This window comes from Neophocaena asiaeorientalis, unplaced genomic scaffold, assembly GCF_003031525.2.
Source record: "Neophocaena asiaeorientalis asiaeorientalis breed wild unplaced genomic scaffold, Neophocaena_asiaeorientalis_V1.1 scaffold203, whole genome shotgun sequence".
In the NCBI taxonomy this organism is placed as follows: domain Eukaryota; kingdom Metazoa; phylum Chordata; class Mammalia; order Artiodactyla; family Phocoenidae; genus Neophocaena; species Neophocaena asiaeorientalis.
The window spans coordinates 1516118-1533539 of record NW_020172776.1 but is presented as its reverse complement, the minus strand read 5'-3'; the positions used below and the strand labels follow the sequence as shown (position 1 = coordinate 1533539).

The following is a 17422-nucleotide window of genomic DNA, read 5'->3' as shown; positions in this document are numbered from 1 at the left end:
GCTTCGATCCTGCTGAGTGAGGATTGCCCATATTTTCTGTAGCTTGTATAACATTATATTGCTTCCCATGTTAATGTTTAGTTGGTAGTTCAGTTTAGCTTTCATTTAAAAATACTGCTGGTGTAACATAGTAGGAAAGGCACATTGTTACAAATAATTCAAAGAAATTAAATTTATTTTGACTCTGAGATGTTGGCTGTTAGAGGGCTGTGTTTGTTTTGCCGCAAGTTTAGCTTTTTATTTTATTCTTTGCATAGAAAGTGATAAAAAGTAGCTTACATCATTCTTTAATCACTTATTAATTTGGCACTAAGAGGGAGTGGAATGAAAAATCATTTTTTAGTATAAAAATCTGTAAATTAAAAAATCCCCACTCTGGTTTTAAGTCTAAAATCAGTGTTCATAGGGACATCCTTGGTGGTCCAGTGGTTAAGTCTCCGCGCTTCCACTGCAGGGGGCACGGGTTCAATTCCTGGTTGGGGAACTAAGATTCTGCATGCGGTACCGTGTGGCCAAACTAAATAAATAAATAAAATCAGCATTCATAGACATAGTTTTAGGACAGTTAAGAAAATGTGAAAATGAGTCACTGTATATCAGCGGTCCCCGACCTTTTTGGCATCTGGGACCAGTTTCATGGAAGACAAGTTTTCCACAGATGGATGGGGGGATGGGGAATGGTTCAGGCAGTAATGCGAGCGATGGGGAGCAGCAGATGAAGCTTCACTCGCTCGCCTGCAGCTCACCTCTTGCTGTGCGGCCCGGTTCCTAACAGGCCGAGGACTGATGCCAGTCCAGGGGTTGGGGACCCCTGCTATATATAAATATTGACTGCTTTAAAATCAGCATATAAACAATTTAGACTTGATAATTATATAATTACTTTTTTTTATTTCCTAGAATAGTAAATGTCCGGAGGGAACAAAACCCATGTTAATATTTGCAGGTGATGATTTTGATGTAACAGAAGACTACAGAAGGCTAAAAAGCCTTCTTATTGGTAAGTATTTTAATACATATCTGCAGGATAGCTCAGGTAGGCATTCTATGTTGGGTCTTTGTTTCTGTGCGAGGGCTTTCTCTAGTTGTGGCAAGCGGGGGCCACTTTTCATCGCAGTGCGCGGGCCTCTCACTCTCGCAGCCTCTCTTGTTGGGAAGCACAGGCTCCAGATGTGCAGGCTCAGTAGTTTTGGCTCACGGGCCTAGTTGCTCCGTGGCATGTGGGATCCTCGCAGACCAGGGCTCGAACCCGTGTCCCCTGCATTAGCAGGCAGATTCTCAACCGCTGCGCCACCAGGGAAGCCCAGGTAGGCATTCTAAGAGTTGCCATTGGTCGTGGCAGTTTGCAACTTCACTCTAGATATACAGCTTTTTCTCTTTGATCTCTTTTTCTCCTTTTCATTATTTTGTTTATTCCCCACTAGAAGCAGGAGAGAGTTAAAAGGATGCTATATGCTATAGATCATTATTACTTTTTGATGGTATAGTAACTTTGGTAGTAACCTGTTTAATGCTTGCACCCATCTCCTGTCATTATTGGCATTATTAAATTTAGAAAATTGAAAAGTTAAATTTTCAAGATTATTATACATCATCCACTTCCAATTCAAAAACCTCTATTAGTTTTTCTTAGTCTGATATACAAGGCTTTTCACACTATAACCCGTATAACTTGCTTTCTTAATCTCCACCAATTTCATTCCTCCCTTTTCCATTTTAAAAAAAACAAAAAAAAACCTTGTAAGGTTGTTTTAAAGGTGATTGGTTCTTAGTGAACTCTGCTCATTCCTAATGTTTTATCTAATGACTACATTACTTTTTATGTGTTCACAAGCCACCTTCTTAAAATCCAATATACAATATGTAGTTATTGTCTGAGATTGATGTTAAATTTACCAATTTTAAACCACTTTTTTTCTCCTTTTTTGAAAAGCTGACATTATTGTTCTCCATGGTTTCTTAACGGTTACTAATACTTAATATTGTGTGATCACATCTGCCAGCTCTGTTCTTACTCTGGAAGGTAATTTAGTTCATCCCTAGAGATATGAACTCTTCTTATACTCAGTGGCATTTTCTGAAGTTTAAATAATTTATTCTATTTGAGCTTTTCTTGCACCATTCTTACAAGCTATGGCTTAACTTTTTTGGTTGCCCTTCTTTTGGATTTTTATATACTTTGCCCTAGATGACTTTTGAAAAGTTGGTGGGGGATATATTATAAATTATATACATGCTGTTTACAAATCTGAGCCAACCAAAGAATGTTTGTGGGCAGACACATTGCTTTCGGTTTTCCTTATTGGGATTAGTTATGTTCTTATTGTTAGGAATACGGTTTTCGGGACTTCTCATTTCTCTTGTTCATAATGGCTATTTTTGAAAAACTAAGTATCACTGTTACCTGTTTAATCCTTACTAAAACTCTTGAGTTTGGTAACATTTCATTTTACAGATGGGAAGTTGGAGGCTCAGAGAGGTTAAGAGCCATTAAGTAGGTGAAGCAGAATCAAAACCCAAAGCCTGTGCTTTTCTGCTTCTGCTCTTCATCCTGCCCATGGTGAATAATTCCTTTGCAGAGTCTTTGCTATAGGTTCTTACCTCTGTTTTTCATGAATTAAAAAAAAAAAAAGAAAAGGGACTTCCCTGGTGACGCAGTGGTTAAGAATCCGCCTGCCAATGCAGGGGACACGGGTTTGATCCCTGGTCCGGGAAGATCCCACATGCCACGGAGCAACTAAGCCCGTGCACCACAACTGCTGTGCCTGTGCTCTAGAGCCTGTGTGCCACAACTGCTGAAGTCCATGCACCTAGAGCCCGTGCTCCACAAGAGAAGCCACTGCAATGAGAAGCCCGCATTGCATGTTGCACCGCAACGAAGAGTAGCCCCCACTCACCTCAACTAGAGAAAGCCCGCATGCAGCAACAAAGACCCAACGTAGCCAAAAAAATAATTTAAAAAAAATCATACATGGAAGACAGTGACCAACATTTCTTTGAATATTACATAGCCCAAAACATCAAGGGAGTTTTTTTAGCTAAGATTCCTAGTATTTGTACTGCGTTGGCTCAGATTTCCTGCTTTTTTCCCCTTGTTCTTCTGTATAATTATTATTAGTGAGGGAAGTACTTATAATTTGTTATAACAGAGCTTTGTTGCTTCTGTTTAAATGGTTTTATCTTACTATTTTGTGCTTCCACTAGATGGCAGGAATAACCACATGATGCAGTAATGAGAGGGAGGGAGTGAAAACCAAAAAGGAATTAAAGAAGAAAGACAGGTAGCAGGATGGAGTGACATTGTCTGGCACTAAGCAAAGTTGAGTTTTTAATATAAATAAGAAGTAAGAAAGTTGCAGACTTCTTGGTTTGTGTTGTGTGTTCAAATGAAATAATGTAGGTAAAGAGAATTATTTCAAATGAAATAATGTAGGTAAAGAGAATTTTATCAAGGGCTTTTTTCCTGTTTGGAAGTTGTGTTTTTGTTTTCTTTTTGTAATTGGCCAGAAAGAATAGTTAACTTCAGTATTTTCATGCCAGATACCCATTTTGTTCATTCGAATTTTGCTTCTCTTTTGCTTTAAATATTATATAGACTTGTAGTTAATCTTAGCAGGTCCTGCTTTTCTTTACAGAAAACCAGTGCCTGTTTTTTGATTCAGCCCATCCTAATTTTTTTTTTTTTTTTAATTCTGGTTGTGCCATGTGGCTTGTGGGATCTCAGTTCCCCAAAAAAGGACGAGGGATTGAACCCGGGCCACAGTAGTGAAAGCGCCAAATCCTAACCACTAGACCGCCATGGAACTCCCAGTCCATCCTACTTTTTATGGTTATTTTTTAGTATGACTACTCCTTGTATATAAAGATGATAATGAATCAAGTAATAGGTTAGTTTTATTAAGTGTCCCTTTAAAGCCTACCTTTAACTTAACTACCTAACTGGGTTTTTTTTTTTTTTTTCTTCATTGCCTTTGTCTATATTAGTGGTCATATCTACATCTGTGGTCATTGTTTTAATTTTTTTTAACCTTTCTCATTTCCTAATTCTTATTCCACTTTAATACATATAATAATGAAAGTAACTGCCATAGATTAGGTCAGGTAATTTATTAAATTTAATCTTTTCTACAGCTCTACAGAGATAATTGTATTAGTCTGCTCAGGGTGCCATACAAAAGACCATAGACTGGGTGGCTTATAAGCAACAGAAATTTATTTTCTCACAGTTCTAGAAGTCCAGGTTTCTGGTGAGGACTCTCTTGCTGGCTTCTTGCTTTGTGCTTACAAGGCTTTTCCTTGGGGAGGAAGGGAAGGAGGGAGATAGACAGAGGAAAGAGGGGTTTAAGTTTTCTGGTGTCTCTTCTTATATGGACTCTAATCCTATGGGAGCAGACCCTACCCTTATGACATACCTCATTTAACCTTAAGTACTTCCTTAGAAGCCTCATTTCCAAATATAGTCACACTAGAGGTTAAACAAACATTCAGTTCATTATGGTAATATTATTCCCATGTTGTGGATGAAGAAATTGAGACCAGTTCACTGATGTCCAGAGTGAAGAGTTAGTAAGTGTCAGAATCAGGATCTTATCCATTCTCTGACTCCACATCTCCCAGTCTTTCCCGTCAACACCCTGGTCATCCTCCTGTGCCCTTTCCCAGTGTTTTTACTCATGGACACAGTCACACTAAAGGTGTTATTTTTGCTTGGAATTGATCCATTGAAAAAATGTCCAAACTGGGGCTTTCTTTCTAATTATAACCAATTTATCTTCTACCCCCTTATTTCTGTTTAACCAGGTTTTTCTCCTTATCCCTATTCTCATAATATCTCCCTTTTTACCTCAACTATCATTCCTGTCCAGTTTAGGGTCAGCCTTTTTGACAGTGCTCTGAGTTTCAACACATTTTAATCCATCACCCCCTTGATGTTTTAGACTCCTCTTGTACTTTAATTGCTCCAGTCCTGGAATCAGCTATTTCTGTAAAGATCCTGGGTTTTTTTTAAGTGAGATTATTTTAGAAATCACATTTTGTGTGCTAGGGAGTATTTCTGGGTTGGTCATTGTTTCTAGGCTTTTTCAGTGGACAGAACTATGAGATTTATTTGTTAAGATAAAATATATCCTGAGTTCATACTGAAACTTCGAACTCAAATTTAGGACAGAAGGATATGTACACGTACGTACCTTCTTTCATCCATGACAAAAATCCAGGTTCTCAATGACTCCAACATAATGATGCATTTACTTTATACTGTATTACACATACAACAGTCTCAGAATAAAATACTATTATTACTACTGGTAGTATGAATATTGAGTGCAACTGAAGGGTGTTTGGTTTTTTGTGTGTGTGGTTTTTTTTTGCAGTTCTATATGTCTATATATCCTATTAGGAATATGGTCAAATTACTGTGTTTTGAAGTCACTTGAAACAGTCCTTTTCTGTATGATTATGCCTTCAGCCCAATACACAGGTTCATTTCATTTTGTTTTCAATTTTTAAGGATAACTTTATTAAGTTTTTTCATTATAAATTATTTTTGGGGGTATGATTTACATACAATCAAGTGCACGTATTTATTTTTAAATTCTTTTTTTAAAAGTTTTAATTTATTTTTTGGCTGCGTTGGGTTTTTGTTGCTGCGCATGGGCTTTCTCTAGTTGCAGCAAGTGGGGCCTACTCTTCAATGTGGTACGCAGGCGGTGGCTTCTCTTGTTGCGGATCATGGGCTCTAGGCGCGCGGGCTGCAGTAGTTGTGGCATGCGGGCTCTAGCGCACAGGCTCAGTAGTTGTGGCGCACAGGCTTAGTTGCTCCGCGGCATGTGGGATCTTCCTGCACCAGGGATCGAACCCTGCATTGGCAGATGGATTCTTAACCATTGCGCCACCAGGGAAGTCCAAATGCACATATTTAAAGTTTTAAAATTTAATGGATTTTGACATATTTATATACCTCTAAAAACACCACTGCAATCAAGATATAGAACCTTTCCATCACCCCCCAGAATTTCCCTGTGCCCTTTGGTAATCCATTATTTTTCTCTATTCTAAGCAAACATTGATCTGCTTTCTGTCATTTTTGCATTTTTCAGAATTTAGGTAAATGGAATCATAGAGTATGTACTTTTCTTGGCCTGACTTCTTTCACTCAGTTTGTTTTGAGATTCATTCATGTTATTGTATGTATCAATCCTCCATTTCTTTTTATAACTGAGCAGTATTCCATTTATAGCTATTCTGCAGTTTGTTTATACCTTCATCTGTTGATGGACATTTAGATTGATTCCAGCTTTTAATTATTACCAGTAGAACTGCTATGAATATTTATATACAAATTTTTGTGAGGACCTATGTTTTCATTTCCTTTGGGTGAATACCTAGGAATAGAATGGTTGGATCATTTGAATAGTGTATGTTAAACTTTTTTTTTTTTTTTTTTTTTTTTTTTTTTTTTGCGTGGGCCTCTCACTGTTGTGGCCTCTCCTGTTGCGGAGCACAGGCTCCAGACGCGCAGGCTCAGTAGTTGTGGCTCACGGGCCCAGCTGCTCCGCGGCATGTGGGATCCTCCCAGACCAGGGCTCGAACTCGTGTCCCCCGCATTGGCAGGCAGATTCTCAACCACTGCGCCACCAGGGAAGCCCTAAGTTAAACATTTTTAAGAAACTGCCAAACTGTTCTCCAACATGGTTGCACTATTTTGCATTCCCACTAACTGTAGGTGCTCCATCTCCTTGTCAATACTTGGTAGGCCATTCTTTTTAATTTTAGTTACTCTAATAGGTGTTGAATACTGACAGTAGTATGTTTCCAAAGTCAAATCTACAAAATAAAGGAGTGGTAGTGTTGCAGTTTTAATTTGCATTTTCTGGTGACTAATAATGTTGAACATCTTTTCATGTGCTTATTGGCCATTTGTATATCTTTGGTAAAGTGTCTGTTCAGATCTTTGCCTGATTTTTTTATTTGGTTATTTGTCTTTTTATTGAGAACTAATGTGGAAGAGTGTGTATGTGTTTGCGTGTGTGTGTGTGTGAGAGATAAGTCTTTTGTCTGTCTGATATATAATCTTTGAATATTTTCTCCTGGTCTGTGGCTTGCCTTTTTGTTTTATTGATTTATGTATTTATTTATTGGCCACACCATGCAGCATGTGGGATCTTATTAGTTCCCCAACCAGGGATCAAACTCGCTCCTCCTGCAGTGGCAGCACAGAGTCTTTAACCACTGCACCACCAGGGAAGTCTAACCTGTGTCCCCTGCATTGGCAGGCGGACTCTCAACCACTGCGCCACCAGGGAAGCCCGCCTTTTTGTTTTTAATGATGTCTTTTTAAAAAAAAAAATTTTTATCGAGGTATAGCTGATTTATAATATTATGTAAGTTTTGGGTATACAACATAGTGATTCACAATTTTTAAAGATTATACTACACTTACAGTTATTATAAATTGTTGGCTATATTCCCTGTACTGTACAGTATATCCTTGTAGTTTATTTTATACATAGTAGTTTGTACCTTTAAGCCCGTGTCCCTCTCTTGCCCCTCCCCTTTTCCTCTCCCCACTGGTAACCACTGGTTCTCTATATCTGTGAGTCAGCTTCCTTTTTGTTATGTGCACTAGTTTGTTGTATTTTTTAGATTCCACATACAAGTGATATCATACATTGTCTTCCTCTGACTAATTTCACTTAGCATAATGCTCTCCAAGTCCATCCATGTTGCTGCAAATGGCAAAATTTCATTCTTTTTATGGCTGAGTAGTATTTCATTGTATGTATGTATGTGTGTGTGCGTGTGTGTGTGTGTGTGTGTATGGACACTTAGGTTGCTTCCATATCTTAGCTATTGTAAATAATGCTGCTGTGAACATTGAGGTAGTACCTGTATCCTTTCAAATTAGTGTGTTGTTTTCTTTGGATACGTACCCAGGAGTGGAATTGCTGGATATGATAGTTTTATTTTTAGTTTTTTAGGAACCTCCATCTTGTTTTCCTCAGTGTCTGTAGAACTTAGATTCCTACAAGGACTCCATTTTCTCTACATCCTCACCAACATTTGTTATTAGTGGTCTTTTTGATGATAGCCCTTCTGACTGGTGTAAGATGATATTTCATTGTACTTTTGATTAGCATTTTTCTGATGATTAGCAGTGTTGATCATCTTTTCATGTGCCTGTTGGCCATCAGTATGTGTTCTTTGGAAAAATGTCTAGTCAGGTCTTCTGCTTTTAGGTTTAAGTAGGTCCCATTTGTTTATTTTTGCTTGTGTTTCCTTTGCCTTAGGAGACAGGTTCAAAAAAAAATATTGCTGCGATTTATGTCAAAGAGTGTTCTGCCTATGTTTTCTTCTAGGAGTTTTATAGTTTCTGGTCTTACATTTAGATCTTTAATGCATTTTGAGTTTATTTTTATATATTGTGTGAGAAAATGTTCTGATTTCATTCTTTTATGTGTAGCTGTCCAGTTTTCCCAGCACCATTTACCAAAGAGATTTTTCAACATTGTATATGCTTGCTTCCTTTGTCATAGATTAATTGACCTTAAGTATGTGAGTTTATTTCTGGGCTCTCTATTCTGTTCCATTAATCCATGTATCTGTTTTTGTGTCTGTCTGAAGTCAGGGAGCATGATTCCTCCAGCTCTGTTCTTTCTCAAGATTGTTTTGACTATTTGGGTCTTTTGTGTTTCCATACACATTTTAAAATTATTCTAGTTCTATGGCATTGGTATTTTGATAGGGGTTGCATTGAATCTATAGAGTATTATGGTCATTTTAACAATATTAATTCTTCCAATCCATGAACACAGTATATCTTTCCATGTGTTTGTGTTGTCTTCAATTTCTTTCATCCATGTCTTACAGGTTTCCAAGTATAGGTCTTTTAACTCCCTAGGTAGGTTTATTCCTAGGTATTTCTCTGACAGTGCGCTGTTAGTGTACAGAAATGCAACAAATTTCTGTGTATTAATTTTATATCCTGCAGCTTTACTGTATTCATTGATGAACTCTAGTAGTTTTTTGGTGGCATATTTAGGATTTTCTATGTATAGTATCATGTCATCTGCAAACAGTGATGTCTTTTAAAGAGCAGAAATTTAAAATTTTTGTGAAGTGTAGTTTATCCAATTTTTTTCTTTAATGGTTGTTCATACAGTGTTTTGTTTAAGAAACCTTTGCTTATCCCAAGATTGCAAAGATTTTTTTCTCTTATAAATAGTTTTTTGAAGTCTTATAACTTTAGATCTTACATTTAGGTTTATGATCCATTTTGAGTTAATTTTTGTGCATGGTGTGAGGTAAGGGTCAATGTTCTTAAAACTTTCTACCTCATTTCATTCTTTTTTTTGTTTTTTGTTTTCTTTCTTAAAAGCTTATGGAAAAAGCACATGCCTGTAAGGTTTGCATTACAAAAACTGTTTCAGGGGAGACTGGAATGTACATATCTTGTTCCCCAGAATGACTCTGACTTCAATAATGCTGCCACAACCGTGAGTGGGGCTTTATTAACTTGGCCACTGAAGGAGAGTCAGGTTTTGGCAAAACTATGGGAAAGTTCTTCATTAATTAAAATCAATTTTTAGATCAAAATACCTTGAAAAAGTACATATTTGGTTTATAAAAGTACCCCCAAGGGATTTTTATTTGTGGTAGTAAGGAAGGGTGGTGTGTACAAGGGTATGCACACTTAATGGCTGCTTTATGTATGTTAGTGATGTGATTTTCTTTTAGTTATCTGTAAGAAGGAAAAAGCAAACTGTAAAAGATGTATATGTCCATGCACATGGAGATAATTCCCATCTTATGAGCTAATGGGAGGAGGGAAGCAAGTGCTGAGTGGCTACAGATTGGGACAGAATGAGATATTTCCTGTTTATGACATCACCTGTCTTAGGGCACCTCTTCCTAAGTAATTAATTTGGATGACCCTTTTATGCATAACTTTTTCTTAGCTAGATGTTATTCGTGTGTTCCCATTTAGCCTCCCCCCAAGTTCAATCTTTTTATCTGTAAAATGAGGTGACCAAACCTGTTTGCTGTTTTCCAAACTCTTTTCATTCATGTGCCACCTTCATAACGTTAGCCATGTCCGTGTAGTATCCATAGCACTGTTCACTGGAGATTTTTCTTTAAATTGACTCCTCTTTTTATTTTTATTTTTATTTTTTGCGGTACGTGGGCCTCTCACCGCCGTGGCCTCTCCCGTTGCAGAGCACAGGCTCCAGACGCGCAAGCTCACCCAGCTGCTCCGCGGCATGTGGGATCTTCCCGGACCGGGGCACGAACCCGTGTCCCCTGCATTGGCAGGCGGACTCTCAACCACTGCGCCACTAGGGAAGCCTCTGACTCCTCTTTTTAAAAGGAAACCCTATGTCCCTACTCTCAGTGGAAAATGGTGTATGATAACATAAGTAATGCATTGTAGATTATATCTTCCTGTGTATCATTTAAAATTATCTCATATGTGCCGCTTGGGTATTATTACCACTCTGTGGGAAAACAGTCTACTCATTGATCTTGATGGTTCTTTTCTGGCTTTGACACTAGATAGCTTTTCTTTGCTCATATAATTGAGATACCTTGTTAGAATTTTCTTCTTTGTTGGCGTCTGCCATATAACAAACACTAGTTCAATTTAATAGTCAAAGGTTGAACAGCCATTTTTATAGACTTTTGCCATCTTAACCTATCTGTCTTAGTTGATTAAAATTGTATACCTTGTTTTACATTTTCTAAAAAATTACTATTCACAATAAACCTGTTATACTCTGGTGCTGAGCATTGGCTTAGAGGGAGAACTGCAAAACTGAAAAATTACATGGCTCGGTGAACTAAACAGAAATACAGTCATGAGATTAAATGGTAGAGGGGCGGGACCATCAGATTTTTCAGGCATGAGTTTTTGTGCTGCTTTTTAGATAAGATACAGAGAGTTGCATTTAGAATGCAGCTGATTTGTAACTGAATTTTAAAGGTACGTTAATCTTTTTTTTTTTTTCCAAACAACCTGATTTGTGCTTTTAGATTTCTTCAGAGGCCCCACCGTATCAAATGTCCGTCTGGCTGGTTTAGAGTATGTTCTGCACTTCACTGCACTGAATGGGAAGATTTACTTTCGAAGCTATAAGTAAGTGCATTTCTTAGCATGTTTTTGTTAATCCTCAGGGTTAGCATTTTAGTGTGACTGTTTTATAGAGCTCAGACTTAGAATTGGTGTCTGGCCAAAAGTTTATTTGGAGAGTTTTCAGAATAGCAGTGACAAAGTAGCTCTGTGCTGATCCTCAGGTCTGTCACTCCCCTGCTAACTTCTGCCTCCCGGAAACCCTGCTTTTCCAGGGCCCTGGGGCATCAAACACTACACTCCCTCTGAGCTTAGAACGCTTATTCAGTCCTAACTTGCCATACTTTTATGCAGTATCTCCCTGTTTTTCTTGACTAAATTTAGAGCACCAAGCCACAAGTCTTAGCCCAGCCAAAGCAAATCTCAAAGTCCTGAGTCTAAAAAATGGAGTCTGAAAGTAATAAGAAGATTCAGTGGCTAGATTCATTTTACCTTCTTTCTCCAGCCCAGGCCTCTACCCATACCCCCACCACAATATAAATATAAATCCTAACAAGCACATTCTGTTTTCATAAAAACCTTAATGACGTGCTGCAACTGCCTTTTGAGGTAAGCATGACTTGTTTTTTCCCTTATTTAAAATAAAGTGTTAGCGCTGATTGATGGAGCACACACTTTCCTAGAGAATACATTGACTCCCACTAACTGCCTCCCTTGGTATACTGAATTCAGCCTGACGTCTGCTTCGCGCTGTGGCGTGGCAGTGCGGCCTGAGCGCCGACAGCCCAGTGTTGACAGTGTCTTCGTGCAGTGGTGCCGTTTGTGCCACCGTTCGTGGACTTCAGCATTTCATCCATGGTTTTAATTTTGTTTTTTTATCATAATGGAATACATGGTTGACCAGCTTGTGTCCAGTGAACATCCAAATGAACTAAGTAATCACCTCTTTTTTGTTAGTAATTTCCATCTTTGTCTCAACTGTATGGAGTCAGAGATGCTCGGTTCTTTTCACCACATGAGTGGTACCACCATTTCTATTTTTCTATTTTTTTCTCATTTAAATAATAACAGGCAAAGGATTTTATAATCATTTTTAACTAGTTGAGATTGAAAGTCCCTATAATCTGTTGTTTTCATTTCCAAACTTGATTTTGGGGCAGCTAAGAATATTATGAAGTAGGTGACTCCTATTTATAGAGCAAGAGATAAAAGATGAAAAATCACTAACTTAAAAAAAAATCTTTTTGAAAACTTATGTTAAACAAGGAGACCCTGGGATACAAAGGAGCTAAAAAATAAAGATAAAAGTCTTTGAAAATGAGAAATGAATAATAATAATCTAAAATTCATGGTGAACAATTTCAAAGGAAGTATTCTCTTGTATCAGAACTTGTATTTAGTGAAAAGAAAGATAAATTTGTAAAGAAAGAAAGAAAATACAGAGAAATAAAGCAAAATGGACAGAAAATTAGCAAATCAGTCTTAAGAACAAGGATAAATTGGCAGTGTAACTACACATATTCGTCTGTCCACTTACTTTAAGAAGTATGTAATTGCTGGAATCACTGTTAGGTTAGCATGGCATCTGCCATAATGAAAAAAAAAGATTTGAATTTTTTACGAAATTATTTATTTATTTATGTATTTATGTATTTATTTATTTATTTTTGGCTGCATTGGGACTTAGCTGTGGCACTCAGGGTCTTCTTTGCACCATGCAGGATCTTTCAGTTGCAGCATGCAGGCTTTGCTAGTTGTGCATGGGCTCCAGAGTGCGTGGGCTCTGTAGTTTGTGGCACATGGGCTCGCTAGTTGAGGCCCATGGACTTAGTAGTTGTGACAGGGCTTAGTTGCCCTGTGGCATGTGGGATCTTAGTTCCCCTGACCAGGGATTGAACCTATGTCCCCTGCATTGGAAGGCAGGTTCTTAACCACCGGACCACCAGGGAAGTCCCAAGATCTGAATTTTTAAGATCAGAAACCCTATTGTAAAATTTTTTTTTTTTTTTTGCTGTACGTGGGCCTCTCAATGTTGTGGCCTCTCCCGTTGCGGAGCACAGGCTCCGGACGTGCAGGCTCAGCGGCCATGGCTCACGGGCCCAGCTGTTCCACGGCATGTGGGATCTTCCCGGACTGGGGCACGAACCCGTGTCCCCTGCATCAGCAGGCGGACTCTCAACCACTGTGCCACTAGGGAAGCCCCCCTAGTGTAAAATTTTAATCCCAGCTTTTCATATCTATATCCTGTAATACCTGCTAGCTATTGATTTGAAATAGAAAGTGGACAGTGTGATTGAGAGCAAGCTGCTACTGGGGAAAATCCCTAGATGTGGATTAGCTTAGCCTCCAAGGGCTGTGCTCTGCTTGGGAGGGGAAGGAAGAGGTGGTCCCGGGAATGAGCATCACCTCTGAGCCTAGTGACCTGGCTCTTTGCCAGGCTTTGCCACATGACATGGGCAAGTCACTTCTCAGGGCCCCTGTTTTTCCTTTGCAAAGTGTAGTAATATCATATAGGTAATTCTGAGGTCCCTCTGAGACGGATAATTCTCCTTTATGAGAGGGAGAGGGGTGCAGATAGAGGTGGGAATGTGCCGTAGAAGTGTGTCTGACCTACTGTGGCTCCTCAGGCATTCTCACAGGCTGCTCTTGGGTGTCCTGCCCTCTTCCAACCAGCCCTTAGGCAGTTGGTTAAAGGTAGTAGTTAATATTGACACTTATTAATTTGTGAAGATCAGTAAGGCTTATAAAATGGTTTTGAGCTTCTTGTATGAAAGGAACTCTGAGCATGGAATTACATTAATAGAACCTTTGACCTTTCCTCTTTTGGGGAAATAAATCATAGTGTTACTGGCACCTTCCTGTATATCCTATAATAATTAATTCCTTGGAGAATTTTATTCACTATAGGGCCAGAGCTATTAATATGAAACTGAAGATCTTTAGTAACTGCCACGTATGCCTTTGCCATGGCATTGGGTAGGTTTTATGGGGAGAAATATGCAAAACAGGAAGTATTAGCATACCTTAAAAAGCAAACACAACATTCTAGGCAAGGAGTTAAGTAATGAAAACAGAATGTCAACAGAAGAGAGGGATATGGAAGGGAGAAAAATAAGGAAATTGCAATTTAAACAAGAGTGGTAATGCCAGTCTTTCTCAAGAAATAGGCAAGCACAGGCTCCGGACGCTCAGGCCCAGCGGCCATGGCTCACAGGCCCATCCGCTCCGCGGCACGTGGGATCCTCCCGGACCGGGGCATGAACCTGCGCCCCCTGCATCGGCAGGCGGACTCTCAACCACTGCGCCACAAGGGAAGCCCGAATGTCACTTTTGATTTAGAGCTTATAGGGAAACAAAACAAACAAAGCTTGAGGTTAAGATCTGAAATGGAGATTTACATGGGGTGTAAAGGTTCTGGGCAATAGTTCTTAACTTTCTGTGCGAGGGCTTTCTCTAGTTGTGGCAAGCGGGGGCCACTCTTCATCGCGGTGCGCGGGCCTCTCACTCTCGCGGCCTCTCTTGTTGTGGAGCACAGGCTCCAGACACGCAGGCTCAGTAGTTGTGGCTCACAGGCCTAGTTGCTCCGTGGCATATGGGATCTTCCCAAACCGGGGCTCGAACCCGTGTGCCCTGTATTAGCAGGCAGATTTTCAACCACTGTGCCACCAGGGAAGCCCAAGGCTGATCTTTTAAAACGTTATTATTTAGTCCTTTTTTTCCCCTGTATGGAGATCTGGCCACAGTAACAAATTGAGTCTTTTAACTCAAATAACCTTCAGGTCTTTGAGCAGTTCTTGTTGTATCTCTCACAAAAAAAGAATTTGTGAGTCTCCCTTCCTCCCCATTGTATCCTTCATATGCTTTCAAATCCAGAGCTATTTGGACATATGGTATCCAGAAAGTTGTGGTTTTGTTATATTAAGTTTATTACAATCTATAGAGATCAGTAAATGTCTATGCTATGGAGAAAAGTTGATTCTGAATAGGTCTTAGAGAAATAAGAATTTGTTAATCAATTATGTAATATAATGTTTCAAAAACCCCCAATTAAGATTTTTTTATAATCATGTAAATCTTGCGTAAGATGAAGAAGTCAACTAAAAGGATTCCACTTCACTTCTTAGAACTATATCACCTGCTGTTTCTCAACAATATTGCATACTCTTATGTTTTATTTTGAAAATAAGTAGACTAAAGAAAATACTTGGTCTTGGGGCTTCCCTGGTGGTTCAGTGGTTAAGAATCTGCCTGCCAATGCAGGGTACACGGGTTCGAGCCCTGGTGCGGGAAGATCCCACATGCCGCAGAGCAACTAAGCCCAGGCACCACGGCTACTGAGCCTGCGAGCCACAACTACTGAGCCCACATGCCACAACTACTGAAGCCCATGCACCTAGAGCCTGTGCTCTGAAACAAGAGAAGCCACCGCAATGAGAAGCCACACAGCGCAACAAAGAGTAGCCCCTGCTCGCTGCAACTAGAGAAAGCCTGCAAGCAGCAATGAAGGCCCAGTGCAGCCAAAAATAAATAAATAAAATAAATAAATGTATTTAAAAAAAATAAAAAGAAAATACTTGGTCTAAATATATAAAGTATTAAGCTTAGCCTTTCCTTTTTTTTTTAATCTTTTTGGCCATGCTATGTGGTATCTGGGATATTAGTTCCCTGACTAGGGATAAAACCCATTCCCCCTGCATTGGAAGCGCAGAGCCTTAACCACTGGACTGCCAGGGAAGTCTCTAAGCTTAGCCTTTCTAAACATTTTATGATATTTTATGGAGCTGTAATCTTCTAGAACAAAAATATTTGCGGGGAGGGCGGTGGGACTTTTATCAAAGTCAAAGCAACATTTCTTTTTTGCTATTTCATAAAGGTTGCTGTTGAAGAAATCTGGCTGCAGAACACCTCGGATTGAATTGGAGGAGATGGGACCCTCATTGGATCTGGTTCTGAGGAGGACACACCTAGCATCAGATGACCTTTATAAGTTATCTATGAAAATGCCCAAAGCCCTCAAGGTACATGACTTGTAGATTGATGCCATGTTTATTTGTATATTCCATTCTTCTTTCCAAAAAAGGATTTGTGGCATATTATATTGAAGAGCATACATAAAGAGGTCAATAAAATAGATAAAATTAGACTCTCAGAGCCAAAGAAAGGAGGAAGAAGCAAATAAGCCAACCATAATTGATAATAAAATTGTAGAAAACAAGCATCAGGTGTTGCTGGGAGCTTCCTAGTAGTCAAGACTGCCAGTTTTCAGCAAAAATAGGGCTCATTTTAGGCATTGTGAAAATGTAATTTCAAGCATAGTATGTGTAACCCATACTTGCATAAAATGTGTTTTGACTTTTGAATGGTTTTGAAAAGCAAGTAGACATGGCATCTCTGGAATGCCAATAAAGATTGAAACGATAGTTATAATCCTTAAGCTAAACACAGGAAATTCTCTCAGTGCATGACAGTGATTAGTCTGTTGTGTTGCTTCTCAAAGTATGGTCTGACAGTTTACCTGAGAATTGTTAGAAATGCTGAATTTGCAGATCCCACCGTAGTCCTACTGAATTAGAATTGGCATTTTAACAAGCTCTGAGTGATCTGTTTATACCTAAGTTGGAGGAGAAAGGGCTGTAGGGCTATAGACTCTGTATCATTAAAGGTGTGCTCACTAATGGAGATTGTTAATAGTTGTTGTACACTAGATTTTTACCAGTTCATGGTAGTAGACCCAACTAAATATAATATATTCTTGTTTCATAGCCAAAGAAGAAGAAAAATGTCTCTCATGATACTTTTGGTACAACTTATGGAAGAATTCATATGCAGAAGCAAGACCTAAGCAAACTACAAACCAGGAAAATGAAGGGGTTGAAGAAGCGACCTGCAGAAAGGAAAGCAGAAGACCAGGAGAAAAAATCAAAGAGAATTAAAAAGGATTGATGGAATATAGCCAATAACTATATTTTTATTGTAGTCTTTACTTAGAATTATCAAGCATCAATTATTTCAGAGTTTCTTGTAAGGTTTTATTGTATATTTTTATAACTTGATAATTTACCTAAATTATATATTATATACATTGTGAACAGTAACATACTAGTATTAGGTTGAAAGTTAGGCTCTTACTGGAGACATTATACCCTGGTATGCCATTTTCTCTCTGTGATGTGACATTTCCCTCTGCCTACCCCATACAAAGTCTCCTATCTCATTGGGTGTGTAAGTGAGGAGGGATCTCCAGAACAATCATTGGTATTTTAGAGAATTTTGGGTTAAGCTTTAGATAAAGGGAGGAAGTTATGGAAAGTAGAAATGCTCCAAAGTAACTGTATACATGCTCAGTATGAGCTACCT

General features: G+C 38.8%; 1 protein-coding gene across 2 annotated transcripts in view; it reads left to right on the top strand.

The window, feature by feature from the left end:
• RPF2 (ribosome production factor 2 homolog) overlaps positions 1–17013 on the top strand; it is a 36141-nt gene extending 19128 nt beyond the window's left edge. For both annotated transcript variants that reach the window (XM_024740928.1, XM_024740929.1), the window contains 4 exons: positions 901–1000; positions 11029–11131; positions 15939–16083; positions 16829–17013. In XM_024740928.1, coding sequence (XP_024596696.1) covers positions 901–1000; positions 11029–11131; positions 15939–16083; positions 16829–17008 — 528 coding nt within the window. In that variant the 3' untranslated portion in view covers positions 17009–17013. The remainder of the gene's footprint in view (positions 1–900; positions 1001–11028; positions 11132–15938; positions 16084–16828) is intronic.
• The last annotated feature ends 409 nt before the right edge of the window (positions 17014–17422 follow it).